This window comes from Acanthisitta chloris, unplaced genomic scaffold (assembly GCF_000695815.1).
Source record: "Acanthisitta chloris isolate BGI_N310 unplaced genomic scaffold, ASM69581v1 scaffold17901, whole genome shotgun sequence".
NCBI lineage: Eukaryota > Metazoa > Chordata > Aves > Passeriformes > Acanthisittidae > Acanthisitta > Acanthisitta chloris.
Window position 1 is genome coordinate 110657 of NW_008657868.1, and position 13462 is coordinate 124118.

At 44.7% G+C, this 13462-nt stretch overlaps 1 protein-coding gene across 1 annotated transcript in view; it reads left to right on the plus strand.

Annotated features, from left to right (window-relative positions):
- The window catches only part of MTSS1 (metastasis suppressor 1), a gene marked incomplete at its 5' end in the record, with an annotated part of 108045 nt that overhangs the window by 94281 nt on the left and 302 nt on the right, over window positions 1-13462 (plus strand). Inside the window, 5 exons of the mRNA XM_009084894.1 lie at window positions 1-132; window positions 8803-8997; window positions 11139-11303; window positions 11670-11832; window positions 13075-13437. The exon at window positions 1-132 is cut by the window's left edge and continues 82 nt beyond it. Coding sequence (XP_009083142.1) covers window positions 1-132; window positions 8803-8997; window positions 11139-11303; window positions 11670-11832; window positions 13075-13437 — 1018 coding nt within the window. The remainder of the gene's footprint in view (window positions 133-8802; window positions 8998-11138; window positions 11304-11669; window positions 11833-13074; window positions 13438-13462) is intronic.

Below are 13462 nucleotides of genomic sequence, written 5' to 3' on the forward strand. Positions count from 1 at the left end.
CGCAGCTCCAATCTGCCTCAGCAGGCACCCATGAGGCTGTCCAGTGTGTCCTCCCATGATTCTGGATTCATGTCCCAGGATGCTTTCCAGTCCAAATCGCCATCCCCCATGCCACCAGAAGCACCTAACCAGGTACGTGCAAGCATGAGAACAAAAACCTGAGTGTGAGCTGGACTCTAGCTTGGCTCACCTTTCACAAAAAGGATCTGGTGTGGTTTTGGGGTACCTTGGAGTCAGTTTAAACACTGAGGGTAAGGTTTGTTTCACTGCACTTCATCCATCTAAAAGTTGGGCCTCTAGCATGAGTGATTCTTGCTGCTTTTGCAGTTAGTGCTGAAGAAAGTGATGAGTCACTCTTGGAGGAGTTAGTTTTCCCTCTGGCCCTGGAGGGAGCCTAGATGCCTAACTTTCAGATACATACAGATGAGAAAGAGCAAGAAGTCCCACCTTACAAGAGGGAGTGATATTCACTTTACCCACTGAGGTTACCACTTAATATCCTGCACAGATTGTAAGTTGTTAATATCTGGTGGCTGTTAACTGTTTAATGGGCAAATATCTGTGCCAGAACAGCCTTTGGACAGCTGTAGTACTCATACTGGTGGCTTTGGCATCAGAGACTTCTTTTGTTCCCCCACTGCAAAGGCTCTGGGATACTCAAAATGCCATCAGCATTGTCATATGGAATTGGTTTTGCCACTTTTTATGACATCCCTTTCTGTGGCTAGGCTTGCTCATTTGGACTCTCAGTTGAGCACCTTGCAGAAATCAGGTTTCTGCATGAAAATGAGAGGTGTTTTTAATTCTTTATGGAGCTCATAAGACATGAGTGTTTGTATAGTCATATATGATAATATCCTAAACCCAGTCAAACTAAGAGGATTTCACTATAAATGCAAGCAAAACTTTTCCAGAGCATTTTTGGGTCTGCATAAGGAAGTTGCTGCTCTATTTGTTCATGGCATTATTCCTATAAAAACTGGCTGGCCATCTGCAGGCAGAGGTTTGCAATGCTCCATGGCCTGTGTCTTCCAGCACCTGAACTCTCCCTGCTGTTCTGGGGTGTTTTTTTGAAACAAATCACACAGCAGCTGCAATATTTTTAAACAAGCTTGAATTGCCATCTCATGTCATAAATCCCATCGTAAACCTTAGTTACAAACTGAAGTGGATCTAGTATCCTGGTTTTGAGTATTACTCATTTTAATAGGCCCTGAGATCACTGGAGAAGATTGTCCTTTGCTTTAAGAAATATAGTTGCACGTGTTGGGGACTAGATAGCTTTGTAGGCATGGTTAGGGAGTTTTAATCCTCACAGTCAGCAAGCAGCAAGTGTTAGTGGTTACCAAGGGTCACTTGCCCATATAAGCTACTTCTAGACCACGTTTGGTAGCACACAGACCTTTACTTTTTCCAGAAGATTTACTAAGTGTTACCCTTAGCAACAATGGTTCATTTAGGCTTGGAACACATTCTCAAGGGAAGCTCAACAGTTTTAAAATATATTTACCTCTTTTAATAGAAATGCTTTCTTTTCAAATGATATCTCTTCTGCACTGTCCCCAGTCTGGACACATCAGCTTTTTTTTATAGATGGCATCCTCAGGAACTTTGTGAACACTAATAAAATGAATGTTTTGTTTAGATTGGCTATGGCTAACCTAAGCGAAATGCAAAAAAGTTAATGAGCAATAATAAAGTAATCTGGAATAGTAACAAGGTAAGGAAGTTGACTTTTAAGATACATACATCAGTTACACATGCCAGCATCATCTTTGGTTTCCATAGTACCCACTGCACCTGCATAAAAGGGTGGTAATCCACATGATGATGCTATGTTTGCAGATGAGGATGTAACTTTGCAATTGCTCTTAGCATGGAAAAAACCCAACACCTCTCTTTGCAAGTTCCCCTGTTAAACAGAGGAGAGAACTTAGGCTGGTATCAGGTGGCAGAACATCCTGAAAGTCAATGAAGTCACACTGATTTACACCAGCTAAGTTCATATGCTTTCACTTCATTTTAGAAACTGTCCATAAGGTTGCAAACTGATCCAAGCATCACTTGAGCTATTCATGAGCTGTAGAAGGCTGCAGCAGTGTGGCGTTGACTTGACAAGTGTAGTGTGTTGGTATTACAAATAGGTATGTGCTCTGTATGTCTCTGGGTCTGTATACCTTTACGCAGAGGAAAAGGTAACAGATCATTGCCTGGCGCTTCATCTTCGCTTCAGTGTCTTGCTTTGTATGTTCAGCACTGAGTAAATTGTGTGTGTTGTGCTGACAGATAATTGTGATCGTGAGCTTACCGAGAGGCTGTTCAGTTTACAGCGTTACCCTGTGTTGTGTGTCTCTAACCAACTGACAGATCTCTGTGGTGCTGTGCTTGGTGGTGGTGGGTGGGGAGGAGCAGCGATGCTGCTGCTGCTGTTTCTGATCCACTGATGTCATTGTTTCTGGTAGTGACACTGAGAAGGCAGAAAAACAAGCTCTGGAACCAACAAAGGAAATTAAAAGCTGTATATCTTGCTCAGGTGGACACTTTGCTGATGTTTGCTAGCTATGTCCTGTGGCATCTGCTGGATCAACAAAATCCTGTTTCTTTTAATAATGAGTTTAAAAAAAGCAGGAGGCTACCTAAAATTCCTGTATTACAGGAATGGGAATATATGAGCTATTTGAAGCTTTTATGTGCTCACCTACATTTTAGACAAGCATCACTGAAAATTAATCTGAGTTTCCTCAAAATCACAGATGGGGGGCAGGAGGTTGATGGGAATCTCAAACAAGGAGTAACTAGAGATTTAAGCAAGATACAGATTGTACTAGAGGAGAGGTGACTGGCAAAACGAAGACTGTTTTTCAGCCTGTAGCTGCTGAGTAGTAAGTCTTTGCAATTATCACACTCTGCATAGAAGATAGGAAAAAGAGCAATTATAAACCAAGCTCTGCTCTTTCACTGGTTTAGGAGGATCCCTTTCCTGCAGCATTGCTGTTAACATCCCTGGGAGTAAAAGTGTTAGCCTGTAGCCTGTACCTGTGAGAAGGTCATGCAAAATGCTGGAAAAGCATCCCAGGTCTGTTTCTGGAGCAGAACAGTTTGTCCAAATGCCAGACATGAGGTCAGCCACGGCCAGCACTGCCCATGGCACATACAGTCCCATACAGAGCCCTCTGACTGACCTGCTGCTGGGAGCACAGGGTGGATGGGCAGTGGACATAGCTGGTGCTGCTAAACCCACGTGTTACCCTGTGGAGTAGAGACAGACTGAGGTCTGGGAGTGTCTGTGATGAAATAATATGGTAGTAGTATTGTTGTGTTTGATTCAGGGGAATAATAGAAGGATCCACTGGATTTGGAGAGAACACACATGGGAGAGGCTCTTACACAGTTGGATTTTATAGGCTGCTTAGGACTTCATGGGGATGAAAGCAAAGGGAAAGAAAGAAGCAAATGAAGAGAGAAATGTTGATGTGCTGTCAAACAGCAGAGAGCTAAGTCTTTATTCTTAGAATACTCTGGAAATCGCTTTCCCTAAATAGTGAAGTACAGGGAAACTGAATGTGAACTTGCTTCTGCCTGTACAGGGTAGAAAACTGGAAAAATTCTGATTTTCAGGAGATTCTGCTGCTTGAAGTTAAGAGTAAGGGAAATAACAGCTATTCAGTATTCCCTTTGAATTGGGAAATGCTCCCAAATCAGACCTTGAAAAAACCAGAACAGAACAAAAACCAAACAAAAACCCCACCAAAACTAACCAAACCAATCAAGCAAACAAACCAACAAAAAACCCAAGAAACTCCAGAGTGAAATGCATCTGTAAGTTATCACCAGGTATTTGTTTCTCCTAAACTTACTCTTGTAAGTTATATTTCCCAACAGTCTGTCCCTGACTAGAAAGAAGAGTCAGTAGAGACAGGTTCCTGGAAGTGAGACAAATTGAGGAGGTGACCTTGAGAGCTTTTTGAAACATAGCTGAGAACATCTTCCATTTACTGTAGAGAGACATTGGACCAAGCCTGTCATTATGATTTGGTCTCCTGGGAAACCCTTGCTCAGGAAGCTCTGTCTAGCATTCAAGAAAGGCAAAGGCTTAAGAGAGCAGTACTATGTTTACATGGAAAGCATAGCAAACAAAAGATGCAAGTAATCCAAGATAACCATGGTCCTTTTATAGGTTAGTAGGACAGCAGATGGAAAATGTAATTGTACAGTCCAGTAGCCCAAAATACAGATTTATTTTTTTTACATCCTTGCTGGAACTCACACATACCACACCAAGCAGTGGGACACTGTCCAATAACGAACTGTGGCACAACATCTGAGAGACCAGACACCAAGCTACAGTTGCATGATGTGCATTTGAGGCATTGCTTGTTTCTGTGCAGAGCACAGTTTTAGCTTTCTGCTGATACTGTTAACTCTAAGCTTTTTCTCGGAAGAGGTGGTTTGAGAGCAGAACAGAACCACCATTATCACAGCTGTGGAAAAGAATAAAATCTCTCAGGGGTAAAATAGCTAAAATGAAATAACTGATTTTAAAAATGATTCAAACTAAACAATCACTTTTAAAAGGAATCTACCAAAACAAGTTGAAAAAATCTGATAGTCAAATTTCTCACACTGTGGGGTGTGGAGTAGAAGCTGTGCTGCCCAGTGTTTGCCTGTGCATGTGCTCCCAGGAGTACATGTGCCACAGGGTCTGCATCTAGAGCAAGCACTCAGACGTTTGGAGACTTTGTGCCCAAGCAGTAACTGTGTAGTTTCTGATTGTGTACTTTCTGCTAAGAAGTGAAGGGTGGTCTGTGCTTCCCACACCTGGGTCCAGCCATTCACAATTGCTTCTGCAGTCTGACCCAGGCAGCCTTTGACCTGCTGCCAGTCATGTTTTCCTTAAAATTTTCCTTCAGGTGTTCAGTTTTCTTCTGCCTCCCTCTCCATCATTTTCTCACTGATGTAATCCTTTTTTAGCAAGACCAGATTCTCCCTCTCTTTGTGCCATGCAAGTTTCTGAAGACAAGGAGACCCTGTTTCCCTACCACCACTTCTTGCATTTCCTTCAGCCACCAGGGCCTTTGTCTAGCTTTTGCTGAAAATGGCCACGTAGCATTAGTGGGAGTGTCCTTCTGTCATTTTTTTTCACCTTGGAGGAGTCACTTTATTGTAAAAGTAAGTTCATCACTTCCAGTCTTTTTTTCCCGATATACCAAGCAAATTGAGCTATTTGCATCTTCAGAATTTGCATTTTTGACCTTTTTCTATTTGCTACAGGCATCTTTGTTTCTAATAAACCTCATTTATGAGCCATTTCTACCATTACTTGACATCATCTTGTGAAATTTCTGTCTTGTAAACACAGTCTTATCAGATGCAAACTCCAGATTCTTACTTCTCACCATTGGGGCATCTGCAGAGGACAGGGTGGCATGATACGATGCTTGGAGGTCAGACCCTTCACTGTCTGTCTGTCCTGCCACATGCAGAGTGTGCAGACCCAGGAGAGTCATTCAGGCCATAGGAATGAGGTTTAAGAAAGCATTTTCTGTAATTACATTTTTCTCTCGTTTGTTTTTTCCTGGCCAAACTGTAACACTAGTGTGAGTATCCTCATGGGTCTTCTTTTGATGAGGTGCTCAGCAGAACTTGAGTTTTAGTGTAAAAGCTAATTTTTACAATGTATTTTTCTCTAAGAGTAGAGGCAATAAGCTCATCTCCATCTAGTGCACCCTAGTTATGTCTGATGGCAGAGTCAACTGCAGCTCATGTTTGTTGGTATTCTTATTTTTAGAAGCTTTTCTCCTGTGTTAAATCAAGAATGTGACAAAACATCAAGTCACTGCATCACTGGGTACCCCAGTGCACACTTCTCACTGCTCTCCTTAGCAGCTACATGTCATTTGTTGTGGTTTCTTCTGATCTTGCCTTCACCTCAACTCTTCCTGCACTTTGAATACAAGCCTTGTTAGCTGAGCATACTTGTACCCTGAACACATTTGACAGGTCACCTACAGGTCTGTTCTCATGTTAGCACAGGATGGGTGTTGTTTCTATAAAATAGTCCACCACACTACATGCTTTTTTAAATATTCCAACAGCCTTTGCAAAATTTCACTGAAATCACAGTTTGCTAGTAAGCTCAAGATGCTTATACTGCACTGAATTCTCAACAGTAGTCTTCACTAAAACCCTTAGAGTGACAGCATTCCATTTCAGGAGACCAGCATCTCCTTTTACCCAGGCAATTGGCTATACATTCCTCATGTGTAGCTTCTGGTGAGCAGTGAGACCATTTGTGGGTGTTAGCAGTAGTTACTCTCTGCATTGCCTCTTACCCAGCTGTCTTTTTATTGCAAACTCTCTCCAGATCTCACCTGAAGCTAACTGACGAAATTCTATTTCAGATGAGATTTCCCTTCCTCTTCAACATGTCATTCCTTGAAATCCATGGCTTTCCTACACAAACTTAATACAAGAACACATTCCTCTGCTGTCATAAAACAAAACACCAGGAGTATCCTCAGATAGTCTTGTTTCACCGGTCTTGGGCTACTAACTGATTGGTTAGTCTTGCTAGTGCTGGATTTCCTGACAATGAATAGAGCTTAGTACTGCCCTGACAACTCTGCCAGTATTCTTGACCATTTCCACGCACTTGCTTGGACCTGGAGACACATCCCTATGGAGCTCAAGGGGGAGATGTAGAAGAGCATTGGAGTAGGCAAAGTGGTGCATGTGGTTATTGCCCTTGGCCTGCCTGTAGTTGAATCGGATGCTTTGTAGCAATCTTACAGCAGCAAATGTACATGAAGGTGTGCACTGAAAAGTGGAAGAGAAGTTCCTAGCTAGGAGCAAAATGTTTGAGATGTTCAATGGACACTTGATGTCCTGCATTTTGCTTGGCTTTCCTTCCAAGCCCCTGATATTTTCTGTCTCTGCTCTTAAGAGAAAGCAGGTGGCAAGCACATGCCACCACTTAGGCACCCAGCAGAGTACATGTATCCTCATCCTGGCTGCTGGGCAGAAGGGTTTGAGTCAGAGTGCTTTTGGTGTATGCATACTACCCACAGAGGCACATGCATACAGATTATGCACTTGGGAAACCTCCAGTTTGGGTAAGTATCCCTTCTTTCTCTGTTCCGTAATATTTGAACTCAGATGAGCTTTTCACAAGCACTTTCACAGATCAGAATATCCGAGAACTTGTGAATGTAAGTGATGTTTGCTACTCCATGCTTTAAATCTAAACTTTGTGTCTTTGAAGTACTGAAGATCTGCTTTTCTGTATAAATCAGTTGTCTCAGTATATTGCATGTTTGGACCATAGGTGCCCTCAGCTCCCTCAGCTTCTTGCTCTGAGACAGCTAACAGAATTGAGATGCTGAAATTGCAATGAGGAGTTGAGGTCACTGCCTCAATTCCCTCATTCCTGAGCAGTGTGGCAAGTTCTCGCATTAAGCAAACAGCTTATTTTGTTTCTTGTAGATTTCCTGAACATTAGCAATGGTTTTGAGCAGTTTCTAATTGATTTTTAAAACCCTAACCCTTTGCTTCTCTCATCCTTCCCTCTCTCCTGTGTGTCTCTGTGTATGTGCTTTTTGTCTTTTTATTTTTGTGTGTGATTTTTTTTCTTTTTTTGGTGGCTTGTGTATCCTTTCCTTGCCTCGCGGTGCTGTTTTACGCTGCAGAATTCGTCCAGCTCTGCCTCTTCAGAAGCCTCTGAAACCTGCCAGTCAGTGAGCGAGTGCAGTTCCCCCACCTCAGTCAGCTCAGGCTCCACCATGGGAGCTTGGGCCTCCACAGATAAGGTGAAAAACTTCATCTCAAAGACATACAAACCTACGAGCTCGTTATCCAAACCCTGCAACACTTGGACAAAAAAGAAAGCATGCATGGGATGCAGCCAGGATTCCTCTCTGTGAAGATGAGAATAGGAACTGTTACACACTCTATAGCAATGAATCTGTTTGCATAAACCACACTTGCCTTTAAACTAGCTCCTAGGGAGAAGCTACAAATTGGGCATTTTACAGAGGCAATTTTCTAAGAAAAGCTGATTGTCCACCTTTTCTACTCCAAGAGATTGTGGAACGCAGCCCAAACCTGCTGGGTGCCTGACAAAGAGCATCTTGCCCAGGTTGTGCTGTTTGTGGCTTCTCCCCTCTCTCCCATCAGGTAGCACACATTGCACTGAGAAATTGGGCTTTGTTTTTGACCAAAAAGGAAAAAACACACAGGATTGGAATAAATTAGGTGGGATACCCTCTGAATTGGGGAGGAGGTGATAGCAGTCTCCATTCTCATCTGGCAAATCCTTGCTGTTGGTTTTTCCTTTTTTTTCTTCCATATCATCACACAACCAGAACACGTCATGTTTGAGGGCTGAATACTTTTCCTCTCTGTCCAGCCACATAGACTAAATGCCACCAGTGCAAATACCTCCAGGACTGGAAATGTTTTGTGTCTGTGTCTGCAGTCCACAGGGAACCTAAATTGCAAAGGCTTTTTCACAGTGTGCTGCTTTCATGGACAGAAGGCAAAGCTCTCAGCCTGGAGACAATGACCACTAGACTGATGCCTGAAATTTGTTATACCAGATAACAATTTTCAAGCAATCTCACTTCTGAACCAAGCATTGTGTCAATTTTCTGTTTTTTATTTGCAGCAAAGTTAAGAGTTTTCTTTCTTTTGTTTCAAGATACAGAAATTTTCTCCCTAGAACATCAGAGTCGCAGTGTATTTTCATATTCATTCTGTTTATATTAATTTCTCTGTTTTGTTTTTTTTTATTTGTTTCATTTCCAGTTGTCTAATGGGTTTTATCACTGTAGTTTATCAAGTGACCCATCCGTAGCTTCAGTTGGTGCAGGTCCTTTCCCTCATTTCCCGCCTGTCTCCCGCGCGTGGACTCGGGCTCCCTCAGCCCTCCTTCCAGACTACGTTCATTATTACACCATTGGGCCAGGCATGTTTCCATCATCTAAGATCCCTAGCTGGAAGGTTTGTGTTCCTTTTGTTGTGGCAGTCCTCACCTCCTCATACCAACAGCATGCAACGTGGCAGTTTTTGCTACCTTTCGGTCCATGTAATTACTGGTTGATTTGTTCTGTTTAATATCACTCTGAATGGGCACTGCATGGTGAAAATCAGCTAAACTCCAGTAGTGGGTATTTCTGAATGACCTTCTCTATTCTGGCACCGACTAAAACATGTTAAAGCTGACAACACCTGGGTGGGAAGGAACAGTTTAACTCTGGAACATGGGTGAAAGCAGCCTGGGCTCTGTTCAGTGAGCAGAGAGTTTGTTCAGCGCTGTCAGAGCAGGGGAGGGCAGTTGTCTTGGTGAAACCATACCTTGAACACCCCAGTGCTCTCCCCGTGGTGGCTGTGCTGGCTCTCGCCCTGGCCGTAGGCAGGATGCTCTCCTAGATCTAGCTGGAGTGGTTTAAGAAGGCACTTGGCACCAGGTGAACCCAAGTCATGACTGAAGCTGTCGCAGATTTACTGCCACAGACTGGAAGTGCTCACACAGCTTGTGCTGCTCTCTTGGGGGAGGTCACCGAACAAGTCAGTGCAGTAACTTCTTTCAGTTGCTCCAGCTGGATCTGCAGGGATCTCCCTTGGCATCAAAACGTTTCTGCTCTGCCAGAGCCTTGCCTTTCATCCTTGCCACAGGGTGATTCCCCTGGGAGACTCTGCCCTAGAGCAAAGGGAGGGGATCTCTTGTCTGTTGCCCTGAATCGTCACAAGGCTCATATGCAGTTGAAAGTAGCTGTGCAGGTTTTAAGTGCCAGTGGATGGTAGATGCCTGTGGGTGGTTATGTAATACTGCACAGGGACCATGGGACCTGCTTATACATTTAAATTGAGGTAACTTGTTACAGATCCCCCTAATCTCTCTCTCCAGCACCTGGAGGCTGTAGAGAGACACACAGGGTGGCTGCAGTGGTCCTGGGGCTTCAGGGTCATTAGTTGTGTCTGTGCTAGAAGCACTTTGCCCATATATTGCACAGCAAAACACTTAGAGCAGAGACACAGCTGTTAAGGCAAAGCTGAGTTTCATATGTGATAAAACCAAAATACCTGTCTGTACAAGGGGCTTCTGTCAGTCCAGCTGCCTTGCACTTCTCACACCTTGCACTGAGACACATCAGTAAAAACCCATAGTGAGGTCTTAGCCCATCACTGACTGTGCATCCGAAGGCCGTGGAAGGCTGCCCAGCAGTGGCAGGGTGTGGGGCCCATGCTCAGGCACAAGTTGTTTCTTGGATTTTTAAAGCAACTTTTGTCTCAGTGAAAGAAAAGCTCTCTCAGGATGGGGCTTGCCCCTGCAGCAGCTCACGTTTGGGGAGCTGCTGCTCAGCAGTGGTTCTGCATCCCAGTGCAGGTCATGGATCAGTCCTGATCTGAGTGTGCAATGTGTGGGTTCTGGAGACCCTCAGGACTTGGCATAATAGAGCCCTGAATGAATGCAGCTCTCATGGCCTGAGGAATTTCTGTTTCAGATTTAGCACCCGTAATTCAGAATGAAGTTAGTCTTCGCACAGTACAGATCATCATTATAGACTAGATTTCAGTAAGTAAACTAAGAGACTACTCAGAGTAACTTGCTCCTCTAATGTGTATCAAAAATCTGTTCAAGCCTAATTTTTCAGAACTGAAGATACGTGTAACAGCACATCATAATAGCAGAACTTGTGTACACTGAGAACAGCTACATTGCTGATTGGACATTTATGTTATGTTTTCTGCTGTGTGCCCGTGATTTTTGTACTTGAATTTCTGAAAACGTAGGCTTTAACACAATGGAATTTCATTTAGATAAGCTTTATCTAAATGAACTAATAGAATTAAATAAATAAACAAAATTAATAGACTAAATAGAATTAAAATGTTAAATGCCTTCACAGAATAACACTTGGGTGGAATGGGAAATTTAGATTCCCTTTAATAAAGGAAATAGGTTTTCTAAGGGAAGATTTTTAATATCCTCAAAATTAATTTACTTCTGGCCTTGTTCAGAAAGGCATATCCAGCTTGATACTTAATCTGTTGCGTTAAAATTGCCCTTTTGCTTAGTTTTGTGTGTAATTAAATACAATTACTGCTGAAAGCTATCACTAACAGGCACATTTCCTTAGGACTGGGCCAAACCAGGCCCCTATGATCAGCCAATGGTGAACACATTGCAGCGTCGCAAAGAGAAGCGCGAACCAGATCTCAATGGAGGAGCTCAGAGCGGAGCCCCTGTGCCCCCCGAGGAGCCCCAGAGACCTCGGAGCATGACCGTGTCAGCTGCCACGAGGGTGAAGCTCCAGTTTCAATATGCTCTTCGCTGCAAAGGAAATGGATGTGTTAGCTGTACTGGTGCTGCCAGTAGTTTTTGATGTGCTTTATGTCAGCACTTGTTTATCCGGCAGGCAGTGCTGGGGTGGTGGTGGTGGTGTGGGCAGTGGAAATCATGTGAGCAGCAGGGAATATGCAGTTGGGTATTGACTTTTGTAGAGCAATGTCCTCCAAAAAAGTCTGTTTCTAAGCTCAAGGAGATGGTTGGGCACAATCCTGTTGGGCTGTGATGGTGGCAGGCTCTGCTGGGGAGGGCAGACAGCTAAAGGTTGTGAAGGTGACTGACCCTTCCAGGTGTAACGAGTCTCTTTCCTGTGTGTAAGCAGCAGGGAGAGGAGATGGAGGCCTGCGAGGAGCTGGCGCTCGCTCTGACCAGAGGGCTGCAGCTGGACACCCAGAGGAGCAGTCGTGATTCCTTGCAGTGCTCCAGTGGCTACAGCACCCAGACAACAACTCCGTGCTGTTCAGAGGACACGATCCCATCTCAAGGTACCCATCTGTGAGATCTTCCTTTTCAGAGCATTGCCACCCAGGCCATCATACACTCACCCCATGGTGCCAAGGAGCTATATTCCAGCAGCTGTTGCTCACTGGCTTTGTAGTCAGCTGGGGAGAAAGGCTGAACATTGCTGTTGTCAAGTTTTTCCCAGCTTGGAACGCAGCCTGGATTTAACTACATAGAAATCTGGATTGCTGCATAGTGTACTGAGCAAACGTTTCTTCTTGCGCATTACTCGGATGAGTTCCAGTTTCAGGATGCCACCATCTTAAAGAAGATCCTGGAATTACATTTCATGGGTTGAGTGGAATGACACTGGCATTGCATCACACACTTCTTGTGGTTGTTGTGTCCTTTCTGAGCTGCTGTCTCAGCAAATGCACATTCATGAGCTTTGTGCTCATGTTCCGTCAGCACTTGAGTCTGCTCTTGGTTTCCCTTTATGACCTTTAACTTCCTACCTAAACATAAATTTTGTAATTGGAAAAAGAAGCCATTGGAGACCTTAACTGGGACATAGCTGGGAAGCCTCAGTAAGGTGCTGGATTTTGTATCCTGTTTAAGGACCAGCAGCAAGCTGAGAGGGAAGGATTTTGGTGTCTGCAGTTCAGCCTTGTCTGCTCGGCTGCAGTGGTTGTGCTGTGCAGTCACAGGAGGCAGCAGAGCTTGCACAGGGCCGAGCTTGGCTCAGCAGTTACGTGGAGAGGAAGGAACCTGATGCAGTTATTAAAGCTGAGGCTGAGTTTTCAGAGCTGACAGCTGGGATTTACTTCGCAAAATAAGCAAATTTGCTGCTGAAACCACTGGTACAGGGTCCCCTGAGTCCCACTTGCCTAAGCTAAAGTACATTTTTCAGTCACTGACTGTTCTAAGTATTTGTATCTGCAGGTGGTGGCATATGGTGTTCAGGATGGTGGTTTGGGTATCTTCATGTTCGCAGCTAATACCGAGTCTGTGTTACTTAGTTCTGTTCAGAGAAGGGACTGAGTGTGTACAGTTCTCGTTCTCTTTCACAAGAGACAAGGGCACCCTGCAGCTCTGGGTGTCTGCCTTCAGCCACACAGTCTGCCAGGCCTGGTCACAGGTCTCAGGCTCTCGTCCTCCTGAAGGTGAAACCCCCTTAGTGCCTACTGACCCCCAGGCTTTTTTGGTCATATACACCCCCTTTAGACTTACTGACGTGACTCAGCTGTCTGCTCCAGCTTGTGCCTAACTCTGTCTTTTGGCATCAGTTTCAGATTATGATTATTTCTCTGTGAGTGGTGACCAGGAGGCAGAACAACAAGAGTTTGACAAATCTTCCACCATCCCAAGAAACAGTGACATTAGCCAGTCCTATCGCAGAATGTTTCAAACCAAGCGTCCTGCTTCCACCGCAGGTCTGCCCACCACGCTGGGACCGGTCATCGTCACGCCCGGCGTGGCCACCATCCGTCGCACGCCTTCCACCAAGCCCTCCGTCCGGCGCGGGACCATCGGCGCGGGGCCCATTCCCATCAAGACGCCAGTGATCCCCGTCAAGACGCCGACCGTTCCCGATATCCCGGGGGGGCTGCCCGGCGCCCTGGCTGGGACAGAAGAGTGTCCCGAGCACAGCGCGGAGCCTCCGGGCGGCGGCCG